Below are 24,764 nucleotides of genomic sequence, written 5' to 3'. Positions count from 1 at the left end.
ATGCACCTACAATGATGAAAAAAGTGATAGTGCTTGCTTTAGGCTACTCGCATATAAGGTACGGCATTTGCTGTTTTCTTTAATTGCAGCGGATTTTGGAAACATAAAATTGACAACCTATTAAAAAGCATACTAAAAAGTGTTGCGCACAACCAAACCACGGATAACTTATTTCGAGATTTACAAATGCCTGATTTCAAGTCTTTGTTTCGTTCGACAATTGTGATGCGTAATTTCTGGAGCAATGCTTTCCGATAACCTGTCCATAAAAGTGTTGCTTTGCGTAGACATCCGAGATATGTAGTTCATCGGGCAAGAACTCGTTATGGAAAAGGACAAAGAAGGTGCTATATCCCCCACCTGTTTAATAACCTTGTATGGATGGATGGATGGATGGAAAAACTTTATTGAGAGTCCTGGGATACCGATTATCGCGGAGTTCCCACTCTGGGACGGGCAGACCGAGCCTGGCCGCCGCATCGCCGCCTAGTTCTCATGCAAAAACATAAACAAAGCAAGTTGAAGCCTATAACAAAATTAAAAAATAAAGAAACGGTCACTGTAATTGCCTTACTTATTTTGTCTTTCCTTGTTTCCTCCTGCAGATGAACCGTCCAATTCAAGTGAAGCCGGCCGATAGCGAAAACAGGGGAGGTGAGTACCTTGCGATTTTCGTAATGGCATTGCACGCTATGACTCCATTCCTCCTTGTGGGATACACGCACGTGAAGCACAAAGCCACCGTAAGAGCACGTGTAACGCCGAAAATTGTTTCTCGCTACATAAATTGCGTTCGAGAAAGCTCTACTTTGGACAACAGACTAACGGAAATGTTAAAAACAGATCCACGCACCGTTTAATATTCGTATATCGACAAATACTCTCTCGCGAGACAGGTTTGTTGCGTGACGACTTAAACGAGGCTGCGCTGCCAAGCATACAAGGAGTTCCATGGTGCGAACAATCTTTCACGCGTCCTTAAATTTTTGTTCCGCAAGGTGCCTCTGAAGCGTCATCAAGTCATACCTTACTTTTACCAACGCAATCAACTTGTACCGTATCCTGTTTATCAAGTAGTTATCTATTTTTTTTTTGTCTCTTTAGTTAGAATCGAACCAGATATGTCTTTATTGAACAGGATTTTATTCTGAGGGTTTAGTCAACACCATGGCAACATCAAACGTGTGGCTGCGTCAGAGCAATAGCCGCGTCAGATGTGCTTAGTTGAGAACCGCAGCGCGGTTAAATTACAATTAATTTTGGCACCCGCAGGCCAAGTTTACTACAAATTGTTGCAAGGATTTTAAGAGTACCAAGTCCATTAACACGAGTGTCCATGTAGCACAGATACGAGAGTTGTACATTACTGAATGACTACCGTGCTGGTGTTATGAAGCTCTGAGATATTTTTCCTTCCAGAACTACGCGATTGCATTGCTTGAAAACAAACTAGTTTCTAGGTGGTCCAGTGTGGATACACGGAGTGCGATTCTCCAATCGGCTTCGATTGGTACGGCGTTGCCCGCACGTCTCTAGTGTACGTGACTGGCATGCCCTGTGTTCCCTTCATCAGGATCTGCTCGCGTCACGAGAAGAAAAGCAGACCGCTCGCGCACTTCTTCGTTTGAAACACTTAACGACGTTTCATTGGTCTGAATATATATATATACATATAGTGTGTGTGTGTGGAAGAGAAAGGTACAGTCCATGGACCCCGGATGGTCTTATACTATGTCGCTCCTATATGGCGCCAGCGTATTCTCCCCAGAGCGTGCGACTCGCCCAAAGGCGGCCCTTCCGCTCGGCAGGAGGAACGGACGCGGCGAATCCCGACATGAATAGGCATAAACGAACCTCGCCCCACGGGGAACCTGGAGGGGGCTCCCAAGTGCGAACAGTCGTGCGCTGGAATCTCACCGACATCGACTGAATGAAAGGAAAACGGCACTCAGGAAAGCTGCGATACGGCCGGGGGGATACAGACGACGGAAGAAAGCAGAGGCTCGCCGAGAAGGAGCTGCGGTGGCCGTGCCGTGCGTGCGCGACAGTGTGTGTCGCGCCGTGCATATTCAATATCGGCTCTCGCCGGCAGTACAGCGCCGTTCGAATCAAGAGAGGGACTCGAAGGGGCAGCGGGCGGCTCCCAAAACGGCGGCGAAATTCGGTTTTCCACGCAGTGCTCGGCTCTCGATGGAGTGTCGTCGCGGCCGTCTTGGTATGCCGCGCGAGCGACCGGCGCCGGACCCATATCGAACCGAGATGGCACGGGAACGGAGCAGCGCTCGCGTCGCCTCTGTTTTATTTTTTGCCGACGCTTTCTTTCTTTTTCCGGCCATGCTCGCGCTCGCTGCGAAGACAAAACGGCGTACGCACGAGCGGCTGGGCGCGGCTTCCCTTGTGCACAGACGGGCTGCTTTGTATGAAGACGGCGGCCCCGGCGCCGTATATCAGGCCGCGGCAGCGCGGCCGTCCTTTTCCGAGGACGGAGCTGAGTGTGCGATCGTCGTGCGCCTGCGTCGCCGCCTCTTCGGTCGCCAAGGGTCGCCCGTGTTGTGCGTGCGTGCGCAGCCCAAGCGACTGTGCCCCTCCGTGCTCGCGCCAGGGGTCTCGGTCCGCCACTTGCCGGGCTCGTTTACTCTGGCGATATTGGAAATACTGGCAACTTGTGTCGTTTTGACGAGGGTCTAGTTTCAGATGACGATACCACGATGTCATTAGACAAGACGTGTGCAAACTGTCCGCGTTGCGAGAATCATTTGCGCCCAAGGCGTTCCTGTAAAATGTCCCTTTAGGAGGGCACTGCGCGTGGGCCACAACTATAAATGTCTGTATAAAGAAGCTAGTGTTGGCAATGTTCGTCTGTCGAGTTACCTAGAGCCATTTTATTTCCCTTTACTGAATCCTGAGTCCTGCAGAGTCGCACGCGTTCTGCCGATATGGGGAATAACAAACGTCCTTGCAGAAATCACGTCGCGAGTTCCGACACCATTAAGACTCCGAAGCTCCTAACGGCGAAAAAATCCGATCACCAACGGCAGAGAAATTGCAGCACTACCTCGATTCACCTGGGAGGTGTCCGCTGCTTGATGCCATTGCAGTGACATCAAACACTCGTACCGAATAACTTCGGTGCGAGGTGCGAGTAGCTGTGCTTAGACAAAGGGTCGCCTACGATTTCCGCTTTGATGGTCAGATGGTGTCTACCGTTTGAGATGCAATAGTATTGATTGGGTCGGAAATACTGTTCAGTCATCCTTGTCTCATCGCCACCGCATGAGCTCCAATAGAGCGAGGAGTTGCCAAAAGGTCTCAATGCGTAGGTTGAGGAATGCGCACAAACATATGTCATAAAAATATGATAACGAAAGTTAGGGTAGACAAATGACCAAATCAAAAGTGCAGCGATCACTGGAATGACGCTACAGTAAGACACAACACAGTGCAAGCTCATTTAAATAGGTGGAGTTTTAAACATATAGCCGGTCGAATTGGCGGTGGGAGCCATGCGATATTGAGCTGCCGTTAAAGAACAGCCCTTTTGCAAACATGGGCGGGCTTTTGTTTTAGAACCTAATCGCAACCGTGGTCATAAACGCGTGATGATCTTGTGAAACGTCGCTACTGATTGCGCGCTTTCGCACGCACAGTCACATTCTTAGGTTGAGCTGGAGGAAGAAAAGAGGGCACGTACCATAGCGCATCCACTTAATGAGTTCGACGTGCACAGGTAATAATTAGAACGACCAGGGCGGTAACTAGGGAAAGAGCTAGGTGGTTCCGATGCCTCGCGAATTTATCGCTTCAACGATATAATTATTAATGTCTGTCACAACTTACATACAGATATGTCAATATATGTACTGTCGGCCAAAAAAGTAAACGGACAACGGCTTAGGTGGCCGGAGCGGCTGCGGGGCCGCACCGGGGCGCTGCCATCTCGCTCCGCGCGCTGACGGCGAGAGTGCAGAGAGTGAGGCCAGACTTCGCCCTCACTCTCACGCGGGGCCTCATCACGCTTGATAAATTTCTAGGGCACCGTTCGGTTGCTCTGTTGCTGACGGTCGCGACGAAGGCGACTGTGGATCGCCGGTAGTCCAGCACATGGTGCTGTCGTGCAGTAGCGGGCGGCTGCGGGGCAGAAGGAACGAAGACCCGTTCTCACCGTTGTTTCGCTTATATTCACATTATCTTTCATATCAGCGCATGCCACCGGCGTCCACCGCTGCTCAATTTTAGGCAACATAATGCAACATTACGGTGACGCGCGCTCTTTCACGCCGGCGCGATAAGTTACAGGCGCCAAGCTTTACGGAGATTACTTTTCTGGCATCGTCTCCAGCCGTGGGTTTAATATTTATATCAGCGACGCCTCTGAAAACTGCTTTATTTAGCCACTACAATGCGTAGGTCGTTATGAAGCTTTACAAAAGTACGGCCAGGAACAGATAATTGGGAAGACGAATAGGGATAACTAGTCAGTCGTGAAAGTTTATTCACGGAAGTATTCCATGGCTTGAAGGGGTCCTCAGTGCGATGAAAAGTTGCCGTCGACCGCGATGACTTGGCTTACTTGCCTTGGCATCGAGACGTAGAGCGCCGCCGCTATAGCTTCGCCTGGCTTCGCACGTCCGTGAAGCGCTTCCCGCTCTCTAACTTATCGCGCCGGCGTGAAAGAGCGCGTGTTACCGTTATGTTGCGTTATGTTGCCTAAAACTGAGCAGTGGTGGACGCCCGTGGCATGCGCTAATATGAAAGATAATGTGAATATAAGCGAAACAACAATGAGAACGGGTCTTCGTTCCTTCCCAGTGCCGCGGTTTGATGCCCCGCAGCCGCCCGCTACTGCACGCCAGCGCCATGTGCTGGACTACCGGCGATCCACGGTCGCCTTCGTCGCGACCGTCAGCAGCAGAGCAACCGAACGGTGCACTAGAAATTTATCAAGTGATGAGGCCCCGCGTGAGAGTGAGGGCGAAGTCTGGCGTCACTCGGGGCACTCTCGCCGTCAGCGCGCGGAGCGAGGTGGCAGCGCCCCGGTGCGGCCCCGCAGCCGCTCCGGCCACCTAATCCGTGGCCCGTTTACTTTTTTGGACGACAGTACATGAATATATGTGAAAATATATGTTTATACTATTACATGAAAGCCATGTGCTCGATTCACGCGCATATATAGGTTAATATTCCAAAATGACCACCGCTATCCCCGCAGAGGCTCTGCCGAAAATAATTCATGGATACGGCTCTGAGTATGACACGGACAGCAATGCGTATCTTTGCTTTCGCTTATATATTTCTCCGATAGTTATGGACGCCATGCATGTTTGAACATTTGATACCTAATGCCAGCTGCTGACTTGCCAGAGTGTCATCAGGCCGAGCAGCACATGATCATTTTTTATCTCTCGCTTTCCATCTGGCTTTCCTAGTGGGCAATTCTCCGTTCGTTTCCACGTGAGGTATACCTAGACTGTCTCTTTAATAGGAACCTCGCTCGTTTCAGCAGCGGGGAAAGCGGTGGATACATTGATCCGTCGTCCTGATTGGTCGGGCCTCGGTCATGGCTTTCCCAGCAGGGCAGTTTGTCAAGTCTCTGCTTGCCGCGTGGAGGTGGACGCGCGCGGGGATGAACCCGTGCATCCGCAGCCCATCTTAGCGGGCAGGAGATTAAAAGTCGCGCCAGAGTAATCCCGCCTCCTGGGGGTAGCGCTGCAACGTGCTGCCGAGCTCCCTCCCCCGCACCTAGCTGCTATTCCGGTGCGCGTGCTTTGTATTCATTACGGGGCCCGGCTAATAAAGCGGCCGCGTTGCTTGCGATGGTCCGCGGCTCAGCGTGGCCGTCGACGACAGCGGCGCGCGCTCCTCAAGAGGCAAAGCAATTATCCGAGGGACACGCGCCCTCGCGCTCACATGACCGAGCGGCGCCCCGTGCAGCCTTTCGTACGTCCGGAGGGTCATCCTCATTTCGCTGCGCCACGCGGGTATTGACATTCGAACCCCTGGCCATCGCGGCACACCTTCACGTGCCCTTGATGAGCTGCGCGCATCCTGAGGTGTCAGCAAATGCTCAGGCGAAGTGGGACGGGTGAGATAATTTGCCTTTACGGGAGGTGTCGCAGTGAATTAGGCACAAAGTTAAGCGAACGAAGTAGGAAGCCTAAATTATATTTGTCGTTCACTCGCTCTTCAGTTATCAGTCAATTGATGCTAACGCGTACCGAAAACTTGTGTGCATGAGGTATCCCTGCTATACCTCTCATTCTATAAAATCACAATGTTTGACCAAAGTCAGTGCAACGTCAGTGTTGATCAGGCCTCAGATCAATGAGACTCATTTGCAGCTGAGAGGGATCAGTGCTTTGCCTACTGTGTTGGTGGCTCTCGCATTACCTGTTGTATTGTTCTGGATGGGCAGGTAACGAGCGCATTCTAGTCACGTTACTTCTCGCGAGTGCCCGTGCGTGCTGTGGAGCCAGTAGGCCATTGAAGTGTGCACTATTTACCTGGTTACCTGGTCAAGCTGAGCGCGGAACTATAGCCATGTCCCTAATGCGCCCGGAATCATCAGTGGAAGCGCGGTAGGAAGTCTATGACTAGCAAAGCTGTCGCGTGACGGAAAGGACACCAACTAGTTTGTTCGTTTACTGTCAAAAACGTCACATTTCTGCCACCGGCGATTTTTCCCTTTAGTGTAGTTGTGACCTTTGCGCGTTATGCGTCTATCGTGGCATGCACCTTTCCGTGCACGCAATCGCATTGTCAGAGGTGTGGTTGGGGGCAGGCGTGGTATTAGCGCTAGCTTGGCTTGTTAAATCTGATTTGTAGGAATTATGTGTCACCGTTGTGTGTCACAAGTCTGCTCTCAAAGAGAGTGCCAGAAACAAACGAGCGAAGGTCCCCGTGAGACGAAAGGACGAACCTTGAGTCGATAAGGCGAAATGTAAACCAAATAAGGTGAGTGTCGGCAACATCTTGGTTGACAACGTTCTCCAGCCTCTTCCTTGCTCTTCAATTTCCCACCTTTCTTTTTCAGTTCTGGTTTGAAAAGCAGACGTCAACCGTCCTACGCGTTATCTGCTCCGGCACCGCTCGCAATGTGACCCAAGAACGGCGAGCTTTAGCGAAGCGGGACCCTCCAGGGGAAAGACTGCTGCGGGATCGATGCGAGATAGCCAAGAACACGGCTGCCTTGATCTCTCTCTCTCTTCTTTCCTTTTTTTTATAAGCGAAGTCGTGGCACTGTGTCGTGCAGACCTAAAACCGTGCAGGGGCTGGATTCACTACAGTCCTTATGGAACCGCGAAAACAGCTCACGAACACACATAAGCAAATCCTGATAGCGAACGCGATGCTCACTGGCTTTTCTGCAAATGATAAACATTTCTGACGGACGAAAGCGCTTCGAGAATTTGTATACCTGGGTGTGGCGCAGAAATGATATAGAGGCGCTGTATTGTGTAAGGGCCGCGTGTCTGACTTTCACACTGCTGCACTGTTCTATTGGGAAAGAGTGCAGACACAGTAAGACAACCTTAAGGTCTGACACAGGGGAAGGAAAGAGCGAGTAATAAAAATTGAAACCCTAGGACGCGTGCCGGCCAGGGACGGCCTTTCTGCTCTTACATCTCACCCGCGGCTCGGCGATGGAAGACGCGGGAGCAGCCGAGTGCCGCTCCGATCACGTTTTGTCCGCAGCGGCTCGCTGCTTCTCGGGCTTTTCCTTATCGCGTCCGAGCAGGAGCTGGCGCGCCAGCTAGCGCGAAGCTCGCTGCACCGGCTTGGCTTGAATCCACGCGTCGCTGTCCGGAAGGGCGCCCTCTGTATGCGGGCACGAGAACGAGGGTTGCGTTGAAAGCGGGTAATTTGACCGGCCCCAAAAAATTACAAAGAGCTCAAGCAAGATTTTACGATGTTATTCATTCTGTACGTGGGAGGAAAAGATTGTGGCGGAGGAAGTACGTTAACAATGTTTTATTTTCTCTTATTTTCACTTCATCGCCGCGTGGGAAAAGAGGGAACTAAAGCGGCCGAAGCCGTACTCTCCGAGCAGAGCGGTTCTTCTCTTTTTTTCTCAGCAGTAAAGTAACCACGCAAATCGACATCTACAATTAAAACGAGGTTCGGCGCTTCAAACAGCACAGCTCATATGATATACTTTGTGAGGGTTATTGCAGAAGTTTTAAGACAGCGCGCGGGATGTGAAGAGCGGGAGCGCAAATTTTAATGGAAGGGCCTTTCATGGCTCCCACTCTTTCTTTTTGTTAACCGCTCACTAAAGCACAGTTAGACCCGTCCCTTTGATACTGGCATGGATCTGCGCATTAATATATGCGGGCTTCTCGCGTTGCAATTTTTTTTTTTAAAGCACCATGACAGATTGGCATTGAAAGCCACCATATTTATTTATCAGACTCGTATAACGTAATATGACTCTAGAAAGTCTGTAACACCTGAATGAAGGCGCTATCACTGCTCCTTTAAGATATTTATTGAAACGTATTCTTGCCTGTCTTGCAGTTACGATGCTGTCTACGGCAGCTATCTGTGGCTGTTGACCTTATACACGAGACAGAGATGATAAATGAGATGCGAAAGGCGGGAAGCTTAACCGGAAGATAAATATCCAATTAGGTGTCCTGCTCTGTAGAAGAGGTAGGGGGAGACGGAACGATAAAAAGAAGTGTGCATCACCTTGTTTAGGTAACAATGTCAAAAGAGCTTGCCAAAGAGGAAGTCGAAATTCTTCGGAAACTAAAAGATGAGCTCCAGATACAATTGAAATCGTCACGTGAAGCGTACGAAAGAAACCTGCGCAATGAACTTTGTTATCTGAAGAATGAACAGCGAAATATGACACAGAGCATCGAATTTGTGCATAGAGGTATAGATGAGTTGAAGAAGAAACTTGAAACTAAAATAGCAAGAAATGCTCAGTTATCGAAAGACAACCAGGAAATCAATGCAAAACATGTCTCCCTGGAGAAAAAGAACGGTGAACTTGAGAACCAGATCGTTCATCTTGAACAGTATTCTAGGAATGCCAATCTTGAAATACAGGGAGTTGTTAAGAAGGAAAACGAAGGCATTGTCGCCACATTGCCGGCTAACGGAGATGCTATTGATGAGTCCGCCAGCGAATGCGATATCGAGATTTGTCATCGCGTCCCCACACGTAAACTGGATAAAACTAATATCGGCTTGCAGTTCAAGTCCCGGTGTAAACGCTACATGACACTAAAGAAAGCAAGAAGAGCCCGGCTTACTAACAACAACTTAGGACTTAACAATTTAAGTGCTATCTATATAAACGAGTATCTTTGTCCTACACTAAAGAAACTTCTCAATATGGCTATCAGGCGTAAGAAAGATTGCCAATGGAAATCCGGCTGGACCTACAATGGAAATATTTTTGCAAGACGGTCAGGCACTTCTAACGCCATACCCATCACTTGAGCAAACGACCTTACTAAGATAACATCGGTTTAAGCCGCCCCCTTGCAGTTTAACTTTCCAAAATGCGCTATCATGATTTTGCGTTACCCCATGAAGTCCTTCCAGTTTCTTCGACGTGCATTTACGTTTTGCATATTAACGCACGCTCTGCTTTTTCTAGGCATGGTCAGATTGCTTAGTTCCTAGGCGAATTTTCTTTCCATTATAGTATTTGAATGCTTACTGAAACATGGGTTTATGACGGGTGTGCGATGCTGCACCTTAATGGATACAAAAGCTTTTCCTCAGTTCAGTAATCGAAGGGGCGGTGGCGTCACTAGTTATGCCGACGCTTCGACAGAATATTAAGTAATCTCAGATCACACTTTTATTACTAATGATTTCGAGATTCTAACACTAAAACGGAACCTTGATGTTACTGCCGTCGTTAATCGCTCCATAAATGGGAATTTCGGTCAGTTTATGAGCTTGAAAAAGTTTTGTACATCATTTCAACAAATAGTCTTAAACTGGTTTGCGGTGGGGATTTTAATATAGATACACTCAAAAATAAGAACCTTGCCCAAAATTTCCACAAGACTATTTCTTCAACGGGCTTTATGGACATAATCACTAAGCCGACACGGATCGTGGAGCTGACTTCATCGACACTTGTTTTGTTCATCGCTAGCGCGGAAACTGCAGTATCGGGTGGGGGAACCATATCCTCCGGTATAAGTGACCACTGCTCAATCTTCATGTTTTTTTTTTACCCCCAACACTCATAAAAATAGTCGAAAGGACGTAATTATGATATAGTATGTATCAGACAATGACTTTCATTTAAACGTGACATCAGTGCTCAAGATTGGTCTGTCATATACAGAATAAAAAAACGTGAACGATGCATATTCGAAGTTTATGCAAACTTTTTTGGGAATTCACGCTGTACACGTTCCTTTTATATGTTTTAAACCATCGAAAAAAAAAAAATAAGAAAGCCTTCGGTCACGCCAGCTCACACAAAAGCCACGGAAAAGAAAAATTGATTATTTCGCACTTTCTTGCGTACAACGACATCGTCAGAGTTGAAGGATTTTAAACCTTTCAGAAATAAACTGAATGCCGAGCTTAGGTCTGCCAAGACAGAATATTATCAACGACTGTTTTCTGACATTAAGAAAGAACATCCTGAACTTCCGTGGAAAGTGTTAAACAGGGCTCTTTGTCGAGAAAGCAAATCGGAAACACCCGTAACACTAAGTCACGATAACCACGAAATTTTCGGCCAGGGGCTTGTTGATCATTATAACCGAGCGTTTCGTGAACATGTTTTGCCACATAGCAACGTAGGGGTTATACGACCGTCAGTCAGCTGCCCTGCTGAAAGCTTTGCTCTACATGATATAAGTGAAGCTGAAATCTGTCGAACCTTTATGGATCTAAAGAACAGCAAGGCTTTAGCTATAGATAACCTACAGGTAAAACCCATCAGATATGTTACCCAATACTTTACGTCTGTGCTTGCTTACATATATTTTACATATTTTCTTCTATATTTAAGCTTGCTGCCCAATTAGGTCAATTTCCTGATGCAGTGAAAAGATCGAAGACATCTGTTATTTACAAAAGTGGCAATAAAAACGAGGTAAAAATTACAGGCCAATATCTGTGATAGCAGTTTTTTCGAAAGGCTTCGAAAAGATACTGTTTTCTCGATTAACCAGCTTCTTTAACAAAATATACCTACTTTCCGAGGCCCAGTTTGGTTTTAGGTAAAGGGAGTTCTCCTGAAACAGCTTTGTTAACCTTAAAGAGAGCGTGTTACAGAACATTGGAAACAAACATATAACGCTAGGTCTTTTCATCAATTATAGTAAGGCCTTCGATTCACTCGGCCATAGTATACTTATACGAAAAGTCTCAGATTATGGGGTTCGTGGTAGGGATCTCGAATTATTCGGTTCATATTTAACCAACACGACTCAGTGCGTATCGGCATTACCATTCATCTGCCCTCCTCATAATATGTGCCGTGCCCCAAGGCAGCACCTTAGGTCTTTTTGTTTAATGTATACATAAACGATATTGTCAGTATTGATACAAGCTCAAAATTTAATATATATGCGTATGACAGCACTATCTTGCTCTCTGGCCCTGATGAGAACGATCTAGCGTCAAGATGTAATCAGGTCTTTGAGAAACTAGTATTTTGTTGCCGTTTCAACTATCTTAAAGTTAACTGAACTAAAACTAAGGTACTTTTTTTCCGTACGCAAAATACAGTTATTTGGAACACGTTATATGCTCTGACGGACACAAAATTGAAATTGTCAATGAACATTACATTATTGGCGTAACATTTACCTTGTATCTCACTTGGGGTTCCCACATTGACAATTTGGGTAAAAAAAGCTTTCGATGAGTACAGGAGCGCTGTCGCGTTGTCGTGCCATTCTTCAAGTGCAAGCAAAATTACAAATTTATTCCGCACTATTTGCTTTTTAATAATTGCAGTTTGGTTGGGTTGGCTACTACACAAAGAAATGTTACAAATATTTATTTATGAAAATACAGCGTATGTATGAATTTCGGGTTTTGAGCTTATTCTACGTAACTTCACCCACTTTGGAGCATTTCATTGCTTCAATTGCACTGCTTCAACAGTGTAGGGATATTCGCACACGTAGCACTGACTTGTGGCTAATATCACGTCTCCGTACTTTTTATAAACTACAGTTTTTGAAACATAACATTTCGTTAATCCTTAATAGGTACAGAGATACAACGACGCCCACATTAACATTGCCACGTCAACTATTCTTAATTAAATTATTTTGGTGTACGTTCATTTATGTTCTTATTCTATTACGTTGTTGGGACATGGGCAAACTTATCGTGCTATTATTTGTGCTTTACGTTGTAGTGAAGCAGTAGTAGTAGTAGTAGTAGTAGTAGTAGTAGTAGTAGTAGTAGTAGTAGTAGTAGTAGTAGTAGTAGTAGTAGTAGTAGTAGTAGTAGTAGTAGTAGTGGGGGGGGGAGAGATAAAGAGGAAAGGCAGGGAGGTTAACCAGATATCAGTCTCCGGTTTGCTACCCTACACTGGGGATGGGAGATAGGGGTTAGAAAGAGGACCGAGAGGAAAATGCAAAAAAAAACAATAAAAGAAACATGCACGCACGGAGACACACACACACAAAAGGCGTTCCAGTTAAAGACGTTCACAAAGGCCGGTAGATCGCAAAAAGCGCAATAGCGCTTGCACGGCCTTCTTCTGTGGCGTTAGGTCCTTTCGATGGAGTAGAATTTTTTTTTTCCGATAGTGGTTGGTCGTCCAGGAAGTAGTAGTAGTAGTAGTAGTAGTAGTAGTAGTAGAAGTAGTAGTAGTAGTAGTAGTAGTAGTAGTAGAAGTAGTAGTAGTATTTTATAGAGGGAATAATTTCACGTTGAATTGTTTAATGTTTAACGCATTTCTGTTCATCTGTTACTTTAATGCTCTGTTGCCTGCTGATACGATTCCTATGTTCTCCGTGTTACCATTTATGCAAGCATTTTTAACAATACGCTTACTTAGATATATAGTATTGCATGCTTTAGTACTATGAGCTAAACGAGAGCAAGGTACAAGCGGGAGCCAACGTTTGGACAGGTGGACTTGCCCAAACGTCGACTCCCGCTTTTACTTTGTTCTCGTTTTGCTCATTGTCTTGAATTTCTATCTCCCGCCTTCCCCGTATTTTCCCCATGCATTAGTGCTGTAACACATTTACTCTATATATTTTTATATTATTATTTCTTTTTAGCATTTCGTACGACGTATTACACTATTATTATTTCTCATGATTTGTCATTTTTCATGCTCTATTTCCGAGTTATTTATACAAGGTGTTTCACGTAACTAGAACCAATGATTTAAAGAAAGTGGTTAGCCGTAACTGAATGAAACCAACGACATATGGTTTGCCGTCCTGTAGCGCTTCTTAGGATACTTTCTTATATTATATGTAATTAATTAATTAACTAAGGTCAATTATTCAAACATTTTATTATTCCCTTTACGGCCGAGTACGTTTCGTTACGTTGTAGAGGGCATCTCCAAACAACCGACCCAGTTTTATTGTGGCGACGTACCTACATGCTGCGTGGTGATTCTTTCCGGCGTTTAAAGAAAGCCCGCGAAATATGAAATAAATCCGCGTGACTGCGCTCGTGCGCCATCGTATTGCAGCGCGCTCAACCGTGAGTCGAGCCAGTCGCTCATCAGGGACGACGGCGCGTTGTGTCACCGCCACAGATGCTGACGCACTGTGAAGCCGATGCCTAGAGCCGCAGCCGCTGACTTCGCCACGGTCCGCGCGCACAGTTCTTTCACACGAAGCGTGGTCGAGAGCTCTGCAATACGGTAGCCCATTAGCGCAGTCACGTGGCTTTATTTCACATTGCGCGGGCTTTGTTTAAATGCCGGAAAAAATCACCACGCAGCATGTACGTTGTCACAAAAATTGGATAGGTTGTTTTGAGATGCCGTCTACAACGTAATGAAGCGCACTTGGTCCTGAAGTGAATATTAAGAAATATTCATAATTGATCTCAGTTAATTAACTAATTAAGCGTAGTATAAGAAACTACCCTAAGGAGCGCCGCATGACGGCAATTTATATGCCGTTGGTTTCGTTCAGCTGCGGTTGACCACTTTTTTTTTATCCCTTTTTTTGGTACCGAAGTACAAAGGGAAGTGGTAGGAGGAAGCTGAGAGATTTTACACGAAATTGTCGACGATAGTCACGAGGTAGTCATCGTGGCATCTGAAAGCATCGCCTCCGATGCATTAACACGGGCAGCTTCTATAAGTGAGAACACGGGCCAGTGCCGAGGAAGGAAAGCTGCTTGCTAAACGGCACGTTAATGGTACCAGGAGTTCCAACGTTGACACTGTGACTGCTAACATGTTGATATTAGTCGCAAAACTATAACCCGCAGTTAGGAAACAACAAATTCTAATGATCACTACTTGCAACAAAGCGAGGCTATACTACTTCTCCTTTGGTTCTTTCAAGAAATACACGGTCGGAACGTTCAGCTCAGAAAGAATGTGCTAGCTACTTCAACGATGAAAGCGACTGGAGGACATCGTAAGGCAGTAAGGAATGCGTAATGTACGGCGAGTATTAGTCTGCCTCGGAAGAGCAGCGTGTCGCCGTCCCCCGAAGCCGCATCTTGTCGTCGTCATGCCGCGGTGCGTGTTCCTGACGTGTGGAGGTGTGCCATGTCCACCGCTTGTCGAAAGAGAGCACGGGATGCACGATCGACAAAACAGAGATGATCTCGGCGAATGCACTGCGGCCGCAGTGTCTTTGCGCAACAGCAGCAGCGCGATGTCTCTGGGCGTGCATGGGTGCTCGAGTGGCGAGCTGACCCGAAGCCCAACGAGTTCCCCGCTTACCCTGCAGAGGAGGCCGGCAGGCGGCCATGCCTTCCCGCGTGCGAGTTCTTATGTGCGCGTGCGTGTGTGCGGCGCCTGCCTATGGGGCGGGAACGACTGGACTCCGCGAGGAGGAAATGGTTCCCCCCAAGGAAGGATGCATCCGCGCTCCTTCTCGGCCGCGTCCCCCATTTGCGCATCCCGCTGTGTCCCGTCCGCGTGATTAGCACGTATATTGAAAGAGAAAAGCGGCCCCGGATTATTCGGCGAGGCAGCCCCGCTCTTCTTTCTTCTTCCCCTCGCGCGGCCCCTCCGAATTATCCCCGTCACGGCCCGCTTGTCGCGATGCCGGCCCACGTCGACAACGCTAGGCGACTCCCGACGCGCTTCAGCTGTCCACTCGGTCGTGCCTCACCGCTGGAAGTCGGAGAGGGGCGAGCCGCACTTGGGTGGCGGTTCCGCCGAGTTTGCGTGCAGCACCACGTAGTACGGCAAAAGTGTGGTTGCAGAATACCATCTTGGTACAAAACGACGGTCGAGACTACTCACACAGTTATGTCTGTTCCTGCATTCTTCATTTATTCTGCTTTTCTCTTTTATATTAGCGTTTAATGCGTAAGAACGGTTCGCAAGAGCTCACTAATATGCCTGTCGAGGTAACAAGAGAGATGAAAGCCAGTGAGTCAGCCAATGATAAACTTTGTTTAAAGTGTTTCCTTTTCTTTCTTTCTTTCTTTCTTTCTTTCTTTCTTTCTTTCTTTCTTTCTTTCTTTCTTTCTTTCTTTTTCTTTCTTTTTTTTACAACTCTTTGATCCTAGATACTGGTTCATTATGCGCGGCCCGCGTTGTGCTATTGGTCTAGGTCGGTAGGATATTCCCGTAGTACATTGCTGTCTCTCTCGCCGTCCCCTTTCTTTTGCCTTATTCGGTATTAAGAAGCGTCTTGCTTATCCTGCACACAAACGCGCACCGCATACTCAGCGGCGCAATTTTTTCTGTCACTGAGAGCACCCATTACGTTGCGACATCTTACTCGGGGATAACCGTTGCGAAAGGCCGCTCTCTCACAAGTGCTCCTCGAGTGCTGCACGCAAATCTTGCGATGGGGCCGCAACAGGCAGCGCCGATGGAGACGTGCCGGGGAAAAGATGCCGCATCATTTCCGCGATCCGGTTCCTTGAGTCGCCAGCCACTGTGCGAGCCACTCTCGATTGTTCGGCTCTTTGCTGAGCTTCCTCAGTAAGGATGACGGCAGGGAACGCAATATTGGTGGCAGCCCTACATCTACGGGCGATGCCCTTTGATGCCCTGCGCGGCTCATAGCCTTGACATTCGTCCGCCTTCGGTGCTAAATATCTACCACCTGCCAATCAGTGCCTTATTTTTTCATCTCGTGCGGCGTCACTAGGACGCTGCTTCCGTAACGAGGAGGAAGGCGTTGTTGGCGGCAGCCAACCTTGCGAGACTTGCTGGCAGTTGCTCCTTCCTGGCACCGCCTTGCAGGAAAGCTCAAGAAGCCAAATGTATGAGGGAATCTTTTCAATTCCTTTCCGGTTCATGCTGTTTCGTCGAGGAGGGGGGGGGGGGGGGCTGACGTGGCACCTGGGTGCTGCATGACACGGAAGTTGCGGGCTTGCGTCCGCTCCAGCCTCGCCGTGCGCGTCGTCTTCTTCGTCCGTCCCGCGCGGTACGTCTTAACGATGACACGCTGAATGTTGCGAGCATAGCTATATGGGTACCCTGTGCTGAATAGCGATTTACTTTCAGAATAACCTGTTCAGGCCTAACAGAACCGCAGTAAAGCGACATTCACTTAGCGTAGCATATTTTGGCGTACTTTCGGAGGCCACCTTGACCAGCGCACTGACACGGTAGAAATCCCGGTGATTATGTCAAACGTGATTTTGGTGAAAGCAGGCGTCCTTTGGTACGCCTATAGGTTATTACCGCCCGGAACACAATCAGCGTTCCTATACATTATGCTACCAAAAATAAATCGGAAGTGCGCTCCATGCGTTTTCCTTTTCGGTGTGTCGAATCATGGTGGCTTAAATTACTTAAAAGGACGATGCTATGCTGGGGCTTGGAATGAAACACAGAACGATTTATCAGGATGGGGGCCCTTCAAACTTCTACCAGATTATTTTTTCTACCTTCTGCGCATACTGGATTTTTTTGAGCGAACACTTTTAAAAAATGACAACCATTCCACTCCGTGAAGATGGAATGGCCGCGAAAGCACTTTGCTTTTCGTTTGAGAGCTTTGATTGTCTTCGGCTTTCGCTGCCATTCCATCTTCACGGAGTGGAATGGTTGTCATTTGTTTGAAGTCTGTGATGATTGGAGTTGATGTGTTTGAATGAATGATTTAGTAAAGACAGTGGTTGATGTTCGATTGGGAGTGTTAATTTTGTCAGGGTTGTCAGGATTGCTCTTTGATCACTGTGATATACACTCAGTGGTTCGACTGCCACCCTAGAGAGGTTCTTGGCGAGAATCGAATCAATGCAGGTCCGGTGATGCGTGGTAGGTATCAAGGGGTTTGAGTAACATTGCAGGCCAAACTCTTCCAACATGTATTGCATGAACCATTTCTTCTCTGGCTGAGAAATGTCAACGTTGAAGTATCCGTTCATGATCACAGGTGTGGTATCATGCTTTCTAACCCACTGGAAATACGTGTTCATAAACTCCTTGATTTCGGACTTGGAAGTAGCGAGCGAGATGTACACAGCCGATATCACAATTCCTTCTTCCATTTGTATAGCACCAACATCCGCACAGTCGGTGACGATTTTTAAAAAAAAATCTGTTCTTACCCGTGTGCCTGGTACCTCTTTGGGTCCCACGTGTGACGAAAATAGTTCAAGGGCACGTTACAGGTTGCCGAGCCCGCAGGGGCACGTGCCATTGAGCTTGAACCGTCTATGCACTATCACAAGGATTGGCCCACAGGATGATTTTTTCTGTTGCCGGACTCCGAGAAAACGACGGAAGGTTAGCCATATCCAAGCTTTCGCTGTAATATTTTTAGAAATTGCCTGTAGCAGATACAAGAATTCTATTCCATGAGCAGGTCTACTCGAAGAGGTGGACATTACATCATTGAAAAATTGAAATACATAATTGACTAATTAACCGGTATTCACTAATTAAGTGTTTAACTAATTACCTTATGGTACACATTTCAATTTACAAATTCTAGCCGGGGAGTTCGCAATTCACTCAAACTAACCACCTCAGCCGGGTGTGATGGTATTAACGCCAAAATAGTAGTTAACACCAGTAACATTTCTAGCCAGGTACTACATCTAATATTCACGCAATCCTTAAAGACTAAAAGCTTGCCCGACGACTGGAAAAAGGCCCATGTCGTACCAATCTTCAAGACTGGCGACCGCTCCCGTGCTATAAGTTATCGCCCAATTTCTCTCACCAGCATTCCTTCTAAACTTCTAGAACATATAATCTCATCCAACCTAATGTCTCACCTGGAATCTATCAACTTCTTTTACCCTCACCAGCACGGCTTCAGAAAACTATTTTCATGCGAGACCCAACTCACCGAGTTCACCCAAGACATTCTACATTTCATGGACCTTCATTTGCAGATTGATGCCATTTTCTTGGGTTACTCAAAAGCATTCGACCGCGTTTCCCACAATCGCCTACTTCAAGAACTCGCATCTATCGGAATCCCAAATAGCTTGCTTACCTGGCTTGAACACTTCTTAAAAGGGCGCACACAGTTTACCTCTGCAAATAACCATAATTCATCTCTTAGCAGCGTAACATCGGGTGTGCCACAGGGCGCTGGTTTATCGCCTCTACTTTTCCTTATCTACATCAATGACTTACCTGCTAACATTAAGAATAAATTACGTCTTTTCGCGGATGACTGTGTCCTATATTCCCCAATCAAAGGCTCGAATGAAATCACCGCACTACAACAGGATCTCGATTCCATCGCAGTATGGTGCGAGAAATGGTACATGCCGCTTAACCTTACTAAATGCAAAGCTCTGTCATTCACCCGCAACCACAGCTTAACCAGTCAGACCTACACAATAAATTCAGCTCCTATCAATCATGCCCCGTCTTACAAATATCTCTGCGTTCACATGACATCGACACTATCATGGGCAACTCATATTGACACCATCTGTTCTAATGCTTCACGCACCCTTGGATATTTAAAACGCAACCTGAAAGCCGCATCACCAGAAATAAAAAAGCTAGCATATCTAACATTCGTAAGTCCGCAGTTAGAATATGCGTCATCTATCTGGCATCCTTCCCAATCATATCTAACCTATGACATACAAGCAATACAAAATCGCGCTGCTCGGTTTATAACTTCCAAGTACTCTCGTGATACCAGCATAACCGCACTAAAACGTACACTTGAACTACCATCACTTGCTTCCCGCCGGATCATCTCTCGTCTCTGCTTGCTTCACACCTTTTATTACCGTCCACACTCCAGGCATTCCCTGTTAAATCCACCCTTACGTACATCCTCTCCCTTAAGCCACAGTCGTCTCATAGCAAACATTAACACCCGATCATCTGCCATGAACAGTTCATTCTTCCCCAACGCTATAACCCATTGGAACCATCTCCCAGAAGATATCGTGTCATGCACTGACCGTAAAACGTTCCGCGAAATGTTAAATAACCACACTGCTTAATTACCGATCCCACTTACCCTTACTCTAACACGATGTTCCTTTTTTTCGCAATTTTTCCTGGCTTGTATTTGTTTATTGTTGTTTCTTTACTGTTCTGTACATTTCTTCTAACGTTGTTAGAAGGATTCAAGCCCTCCCTTATGTAATGCCTCCGGGCCTTTAAGGTGAAAATAAATAAATGAAATGAAGTGTTTAACCAATTACCTTATGGTACATATTTCAATTTACAAATTCTAGCCGGGGAGTTCGCAAGGCGGATGCACTTGGAACGAATTCTCAGGATGTTACCAGGTCCGAAATATTAAATCCCGAGCTTTTTGGAGAAATACATTGACCTTTCAGTTACTTTTGTGATTCAATGCATAAGACGACGTTTTGTTAAGAAAGTAAGGGGAACGACAGTGCATTTTTACCGCAAGTTTGACGGCGCATATCTCGTAAACGGCATCATCCACACAATTATTTTGAAGTGGATATGTCTTGCAGTATCACTTGCTAGAATTTGTAAATTTCAATATCTGCCAGAAAGTAATTAGTCAGAAACTTAATTCATAAATTTTTGTTAATTTGTCGTTTCTCGATTTCAATTTTTGTGCAAGTAATGCCCCCCCTGTTTAAGTACACCAGCTCATGGACTAGAACTGCGCTTTCCCTCCATCCCGCTCCCATGTGTAGGGTAGCAAACCGGTTAAGCTAAACTGGTTAACCTCCCTGCCTTTCCTTCTCCACTTTTTCATCCTTCCTTCTGCAACAGGCAATTTAAAGAAAGAAAATGAATGTTCGTTGAAACACCCTATATATAGGCGTAAACACAATGTTTAGAAAAATGAAGAATGAGAAGCGGTGGTACTTTGATGGGGCCGCTAAGAAGATCCCGTTTATTTCAATGCAGTTTGCTTGCTGAAATCCTTACTCAGGGGTGTTACTTCCGTTTTTCTTTGATACCATTCTCTCAATCTTTCCTCCTGTTTCCTATAGAGCTCTCAATGTTAATGTTTTCTGCTTCTTAATACCATCCGATCATTGTCCAATTTCCTGTATAGAGTGCGCGCACACTTAATCAGGGAAATCAAGTCAAATAAATGAAAGAGATGGTGGCATCGGTTTTCCTCCTGGATGCAGGATTAAAGCGAGCAGAGTGCCTAGAGACTAGGGTCAGTGTACTGTAAGCCCAGCTTTTCGTTCGGTTATTTTCCTTTCTTTTACCACCCGTTGCGCAGAACGCCCAACCTCGGTCATTGGGTAGGCGAAGCGCTGTTCGGACGGCTTACGAAGAGCGAAAAATAAATTATGATAGAATGATCGAGAAGAAATAGAAAATCCGATGGGCTCAACTTTGTTTTTTGACAACCGTATGATCAAGCCTACAGTGCACCCTGAAAAAGCATAGGGGAAATTAATTATGTTTTTATTGAAATGATCCGTTGTTCTTTATTAGTATATGCTGGGACGACTTGAGGCCTTTGATTATCTGTACTGCCCACCTCACCGCTGTGTCAAGCTTACTGGGAAGTTGGTAAACTTCTCGGTATGTAGACAGAATGTAGGCCACTGGATGGGTCTGCGATGGTCCGTAGACCAAAGTGCCGACGCGTATCTGACGGCCAGGACGCCGATTTGAGACGAAAAAGGTCGCAGTTTAGCCCGAAAGCCGAAGCATGTAATTGCGATAGCAAATTAGGGGAGAGCTAGCTACGCGAAGTAAGGATAGTAGATTTAGCGGCCATATAAACTTGTAAACATGGGCGTACTGACTAAATCAACAAGCATGGTGTCACGCCCGCACAAGCCAACATGAACGCATCTTACTCGGTGACCGCGGAAACTCGCTGTCAAAACGCTGGAGGGAGGAAACGTGGTAGCAGCAGCGAGCCGAATGGGCCTTCCTGCTGCATCTAGCATCAACGCGTACTAAGCCTCCAGAACACGACACATGGCGGACTGGGCCACCGTCGCAGATGGCTCTCAAGATACAGCGGCCCCGCCGCCCGGGGCCGCCCGGAGTAGAATGCGCCCCCCCCCCCCCCCCCCTCATACCCAAGACTGCCGTAATCGCCTTGCGCTACCGTGCATACCAGCATTAAATTAAGCACGTCTGTTGGGCAGCAGAGTTTGTAGAACAGGCGTGCTATACTCGTTCCTCCTCAGTATTTCGCTCCTCCTCCGGATTTAAATCGGTTGAAATGGGACGCGAGAGTTTTTCGAAGAATGCGCCTACCGCTGATGGCGTTTAGCGTACGCCCGGCGACTACTAGGGTGAGAGAGTGCGCCAGAGAAGGTGAGGACGAAACAAGTGCGTAAGATTAAAAAAAGAACTGTGTACAAGCGCACTGGGCGCGACGCCAGCGGTTCAGGCTCTCGGCAAAAGAACTTCCTGTCACGCCCAGAGTCGCGGGCCACGCCCGCGTCTGGCTAATTGCGCTGCGCGCGCGTGCGATAAGTGAAACGAGCACTCCGCGCCTCGGTCGTCCTCCAGCCCCAGCCAGCGGTCAAACAAGAGCCGCGGTCTGGCTTGGCGGGCTTTGCTTTAGGTAGCCGGATCGGTCGTGGCGAAAGGTTCTTCTGCGTTTTGCTTGAGTTGAGTGTAAGCTGGATATTGTGAGTAAAAATACAGTTAGGCCGTCTTATTTTCACCAGTTTCATTGAATCAGGCAAACTTTTATCAGCCAAACACAAAAGGTATGTAAATTTGGGTCACATAGGAAAAGCCGTGACGGCTTGACAGCGTCTTGGCCTTGTTTCGCACAACATGGCAAAAGACCCTGCATTGTCATGAAGTTGAGCATAAATTGATGTGCTGTAATGGCGGATTCGACAAAATTTTATAGGCTTCACCCTCACCATAAAACAAGGAAGGAAGGAAAAAGTGGAGAAGGAAGGCAGGGAGGTTAACCAGTTTTGCCTAACCGGTTTGCTACCCTACACATGGGAGGGGGATGGGGGGGATGAAAGATGGGGAGAAGAGATAGAGGGCACATAACACGGCACACACATCGTTGGTTACAGTCTGTCACTCTTGTGTGGTACGTGACATCACTGTCACAGTCGCTTGTCCAAGCCCGTATCCTTCATAAACCGAAGTAGTCCCTTCGTCGCCTTCAGCTGCGATGTCTTCAGTCGGCGATATGTGAAAATGGTTGCAACTGACAATGGTCTACTGTCAAGGTGCGCTAGAACGGACGCCATGGACTGTCTCTGAACATTATATTCAGGACAGTCGCACAGAATGTGTTCCAGCGTCTCCTCGCAAAGACAGGCATTGCAGAGAGCGTTGTCGGCCATTCCAATGCGAAACGAGTAAGATTTCGTGAAGGCCACCCCTAGCCATAAGCGATAAAGCAGGGTGGCCTCACTTCGGCGGAGTCCGGTTGGCATACAGAGATGCATCAAGGAGGGTAGGTCGTGTTGATGATCGCTGCGGTTGGTCTGGCTGCTTGGTGTGCACCATAGAGAGAGCGTGATCTCCTGTGCAAGCACTTGGAGTCTGCTGGCTGCGTCGGAACGTGAAAGTGGTATGGCCTCTTCCTGTGTGTCTTCAAGAGCTGTCCGAGCGGCTTTATCGGCGTCTTCATTTCCGATGACGTCGCAGTGACTTGGCAGCCACTGAAACGTCACGTGATGTCCTTTCTCATGTGATGTATGAAGTAGGCATCTAATATCGAATACGAGCTGTTCAGATGGCCCGCGACGCAGAGCTGATAGTACAGATTGTAGGGCTGCCTTTGAGTCGCTGAAAATTGACCATTGTCGAGGTGGTTCCCGATTGACAAAACAAAGTGCAGCTCGAAGAGCAGCTAGTTCCGCAGATGTAGATGTCGTTGGGTGGTCAGTCCTAAAGCTGATGGTAATACCTCTTTCTGGGACGACTGCAGCACCGGACGAACACTGGATGTTTGTGGAACCGTCAGTATAAATATGTGCACTGTCTGCGTACCTCTCGTGCAGAAGAAGCAGAGACAGTTGTTTCAGCACAGGCGACGACAGCTCAGACTTTTTCCCGATTCCTGGCACGTTGAGATGGACTGTGGGGCTGACAAGGCACCAAGGGGGCATCGATGGTTTAGATGCAGCGGTGAAGCCCGAGGGAAGTTTGTCGTTGTACTTGACAATAGTTTTTGAGAATGATGCTTGGTGCCTGTCTGAAGGTAGTGTTGCAAGGTGGTGATGGGGGGCCCGTGCCAAATGTCTGATATGCGTTCTCAGGGTTTCCACCGTGATGTGAGTCTGCATTGGATGGTCCCGAGCAATCGCAATAGTTGCCTCAGTTGACGTGCATCTCGGCAAACCAAGACAAACTCTGAGTGCTTGAGCTTGCGCTGCTTGCAGAACACGAATATTTGTCTTGCAGGTGTTGTTCAGTACAGGTAGACTGTATCTTAAAAAACCGAGAAAGAGAGCTCTGTAGAGTCTCAGCATTGCGTCTACTGACATCCCCCACGTCTTTCCTGTCAGGTATTTAAACAACTGGGAGGTTGCTGTTAGGCGTCGTTTCATGTAAGCCACGTGCGGGCTCCAACAGAGGTCTCGGTCGATAATTACGCCTAGAAATCTGTAGGTTCTGACATAGGAAATGGTCCGCCCGTTGATTGAGATGACATAAGGCGTCATTGGCTTGCGAGTAAACGCCACTAGGGCGCATTTTTCTGGCGATATGCTGAGACCTTGTTCACACAAGTAGCTCGCTGTCAAAGTAGCCGCTCTCTGAAGCCGTGCACGTATCTGAGGACGTGTGACTGCCGAAGTCCAGAGACAGATGTCGTCTGCGTATACTGAAATTTTGGTGGTAGTTGGCAAGTGTTCAGCAAGCCCAATAAGAGCGAGGTTGAATAGCGTCGGGCTGAGAGCACCGCCTTGAGGAACGCCCTTGCTGGTATAGCGTCGCGTAGTTGGGCCATCGTCAGTTAATACATAGAATGATCTTGCAGATAGGTAACTTGCAATCCATAAAAATACTCGGCCACCTAGGCCAACCGTCACAAGAGCGTCGAGAATAGCCTCATGCAATACGTTATCGTATGCCCCTTTCACATCTAAGAATAAAGCTGCAGATAAACGTTTACGGGACCTTTCGTGCTGGACATATGAAACGAGATCAACTACATTGTCGATGGAAGAGCGGTCACGTCGGAAACCAGCCATGGAACTCGGATAAATCTTGTAGTGTTCAAGGTACCATTCCAGGCGGCCAAGGATCATCCGTTCCATTATCTTCCCTACACAGC

The 24,764-nt window shown here is 47.3% G+C and overlaps 1 protein-coding gene across 4 annotated transcripts in view; it reads left to right on the top strand.

Moving 5' to 3' along the window:
• Positions 1-24,764, top strand: part of bru3 (CUGBP Elav-like family member bruno 3) — a 710,212-nt gene that overhangs the window by 486,206 nt on the left and 199,242 nt on the right. For all 4 annotated transcript variants that reach the window (XM_050179555.2, XM_050179554.3, XM_050179552.3 and 1 more), the window contains exon 2: positions 606-654. In XM_050179555.2, the coding sequence (XP_050035512.1) occupies positions 606-654 (49 nt within the window). The remainder of the gene's footprint in view (positions 1-605; positions 655-24,764) is intronic.

Source organism: Dermacentor andersoni, chromosome 5 (assembly GCF_023375885.2).
Source record: "Dermacentor andersoni chromosome 5, qqDerAnde1_hic_scaffold, whole genome shotgun sequence".
Taxonomy (NCBI): domain Eukaryota; kingdom Metazoa; phylum Arthropoda; class Arachnida; order Ixodida; family Ixodidae; genus Dermacentor; species Dermacentor andersoni.
Note: the sequence above shows the minus strand (reverse complement) of the source record. Positions and strands in the feature narration are given on the sequence as shown.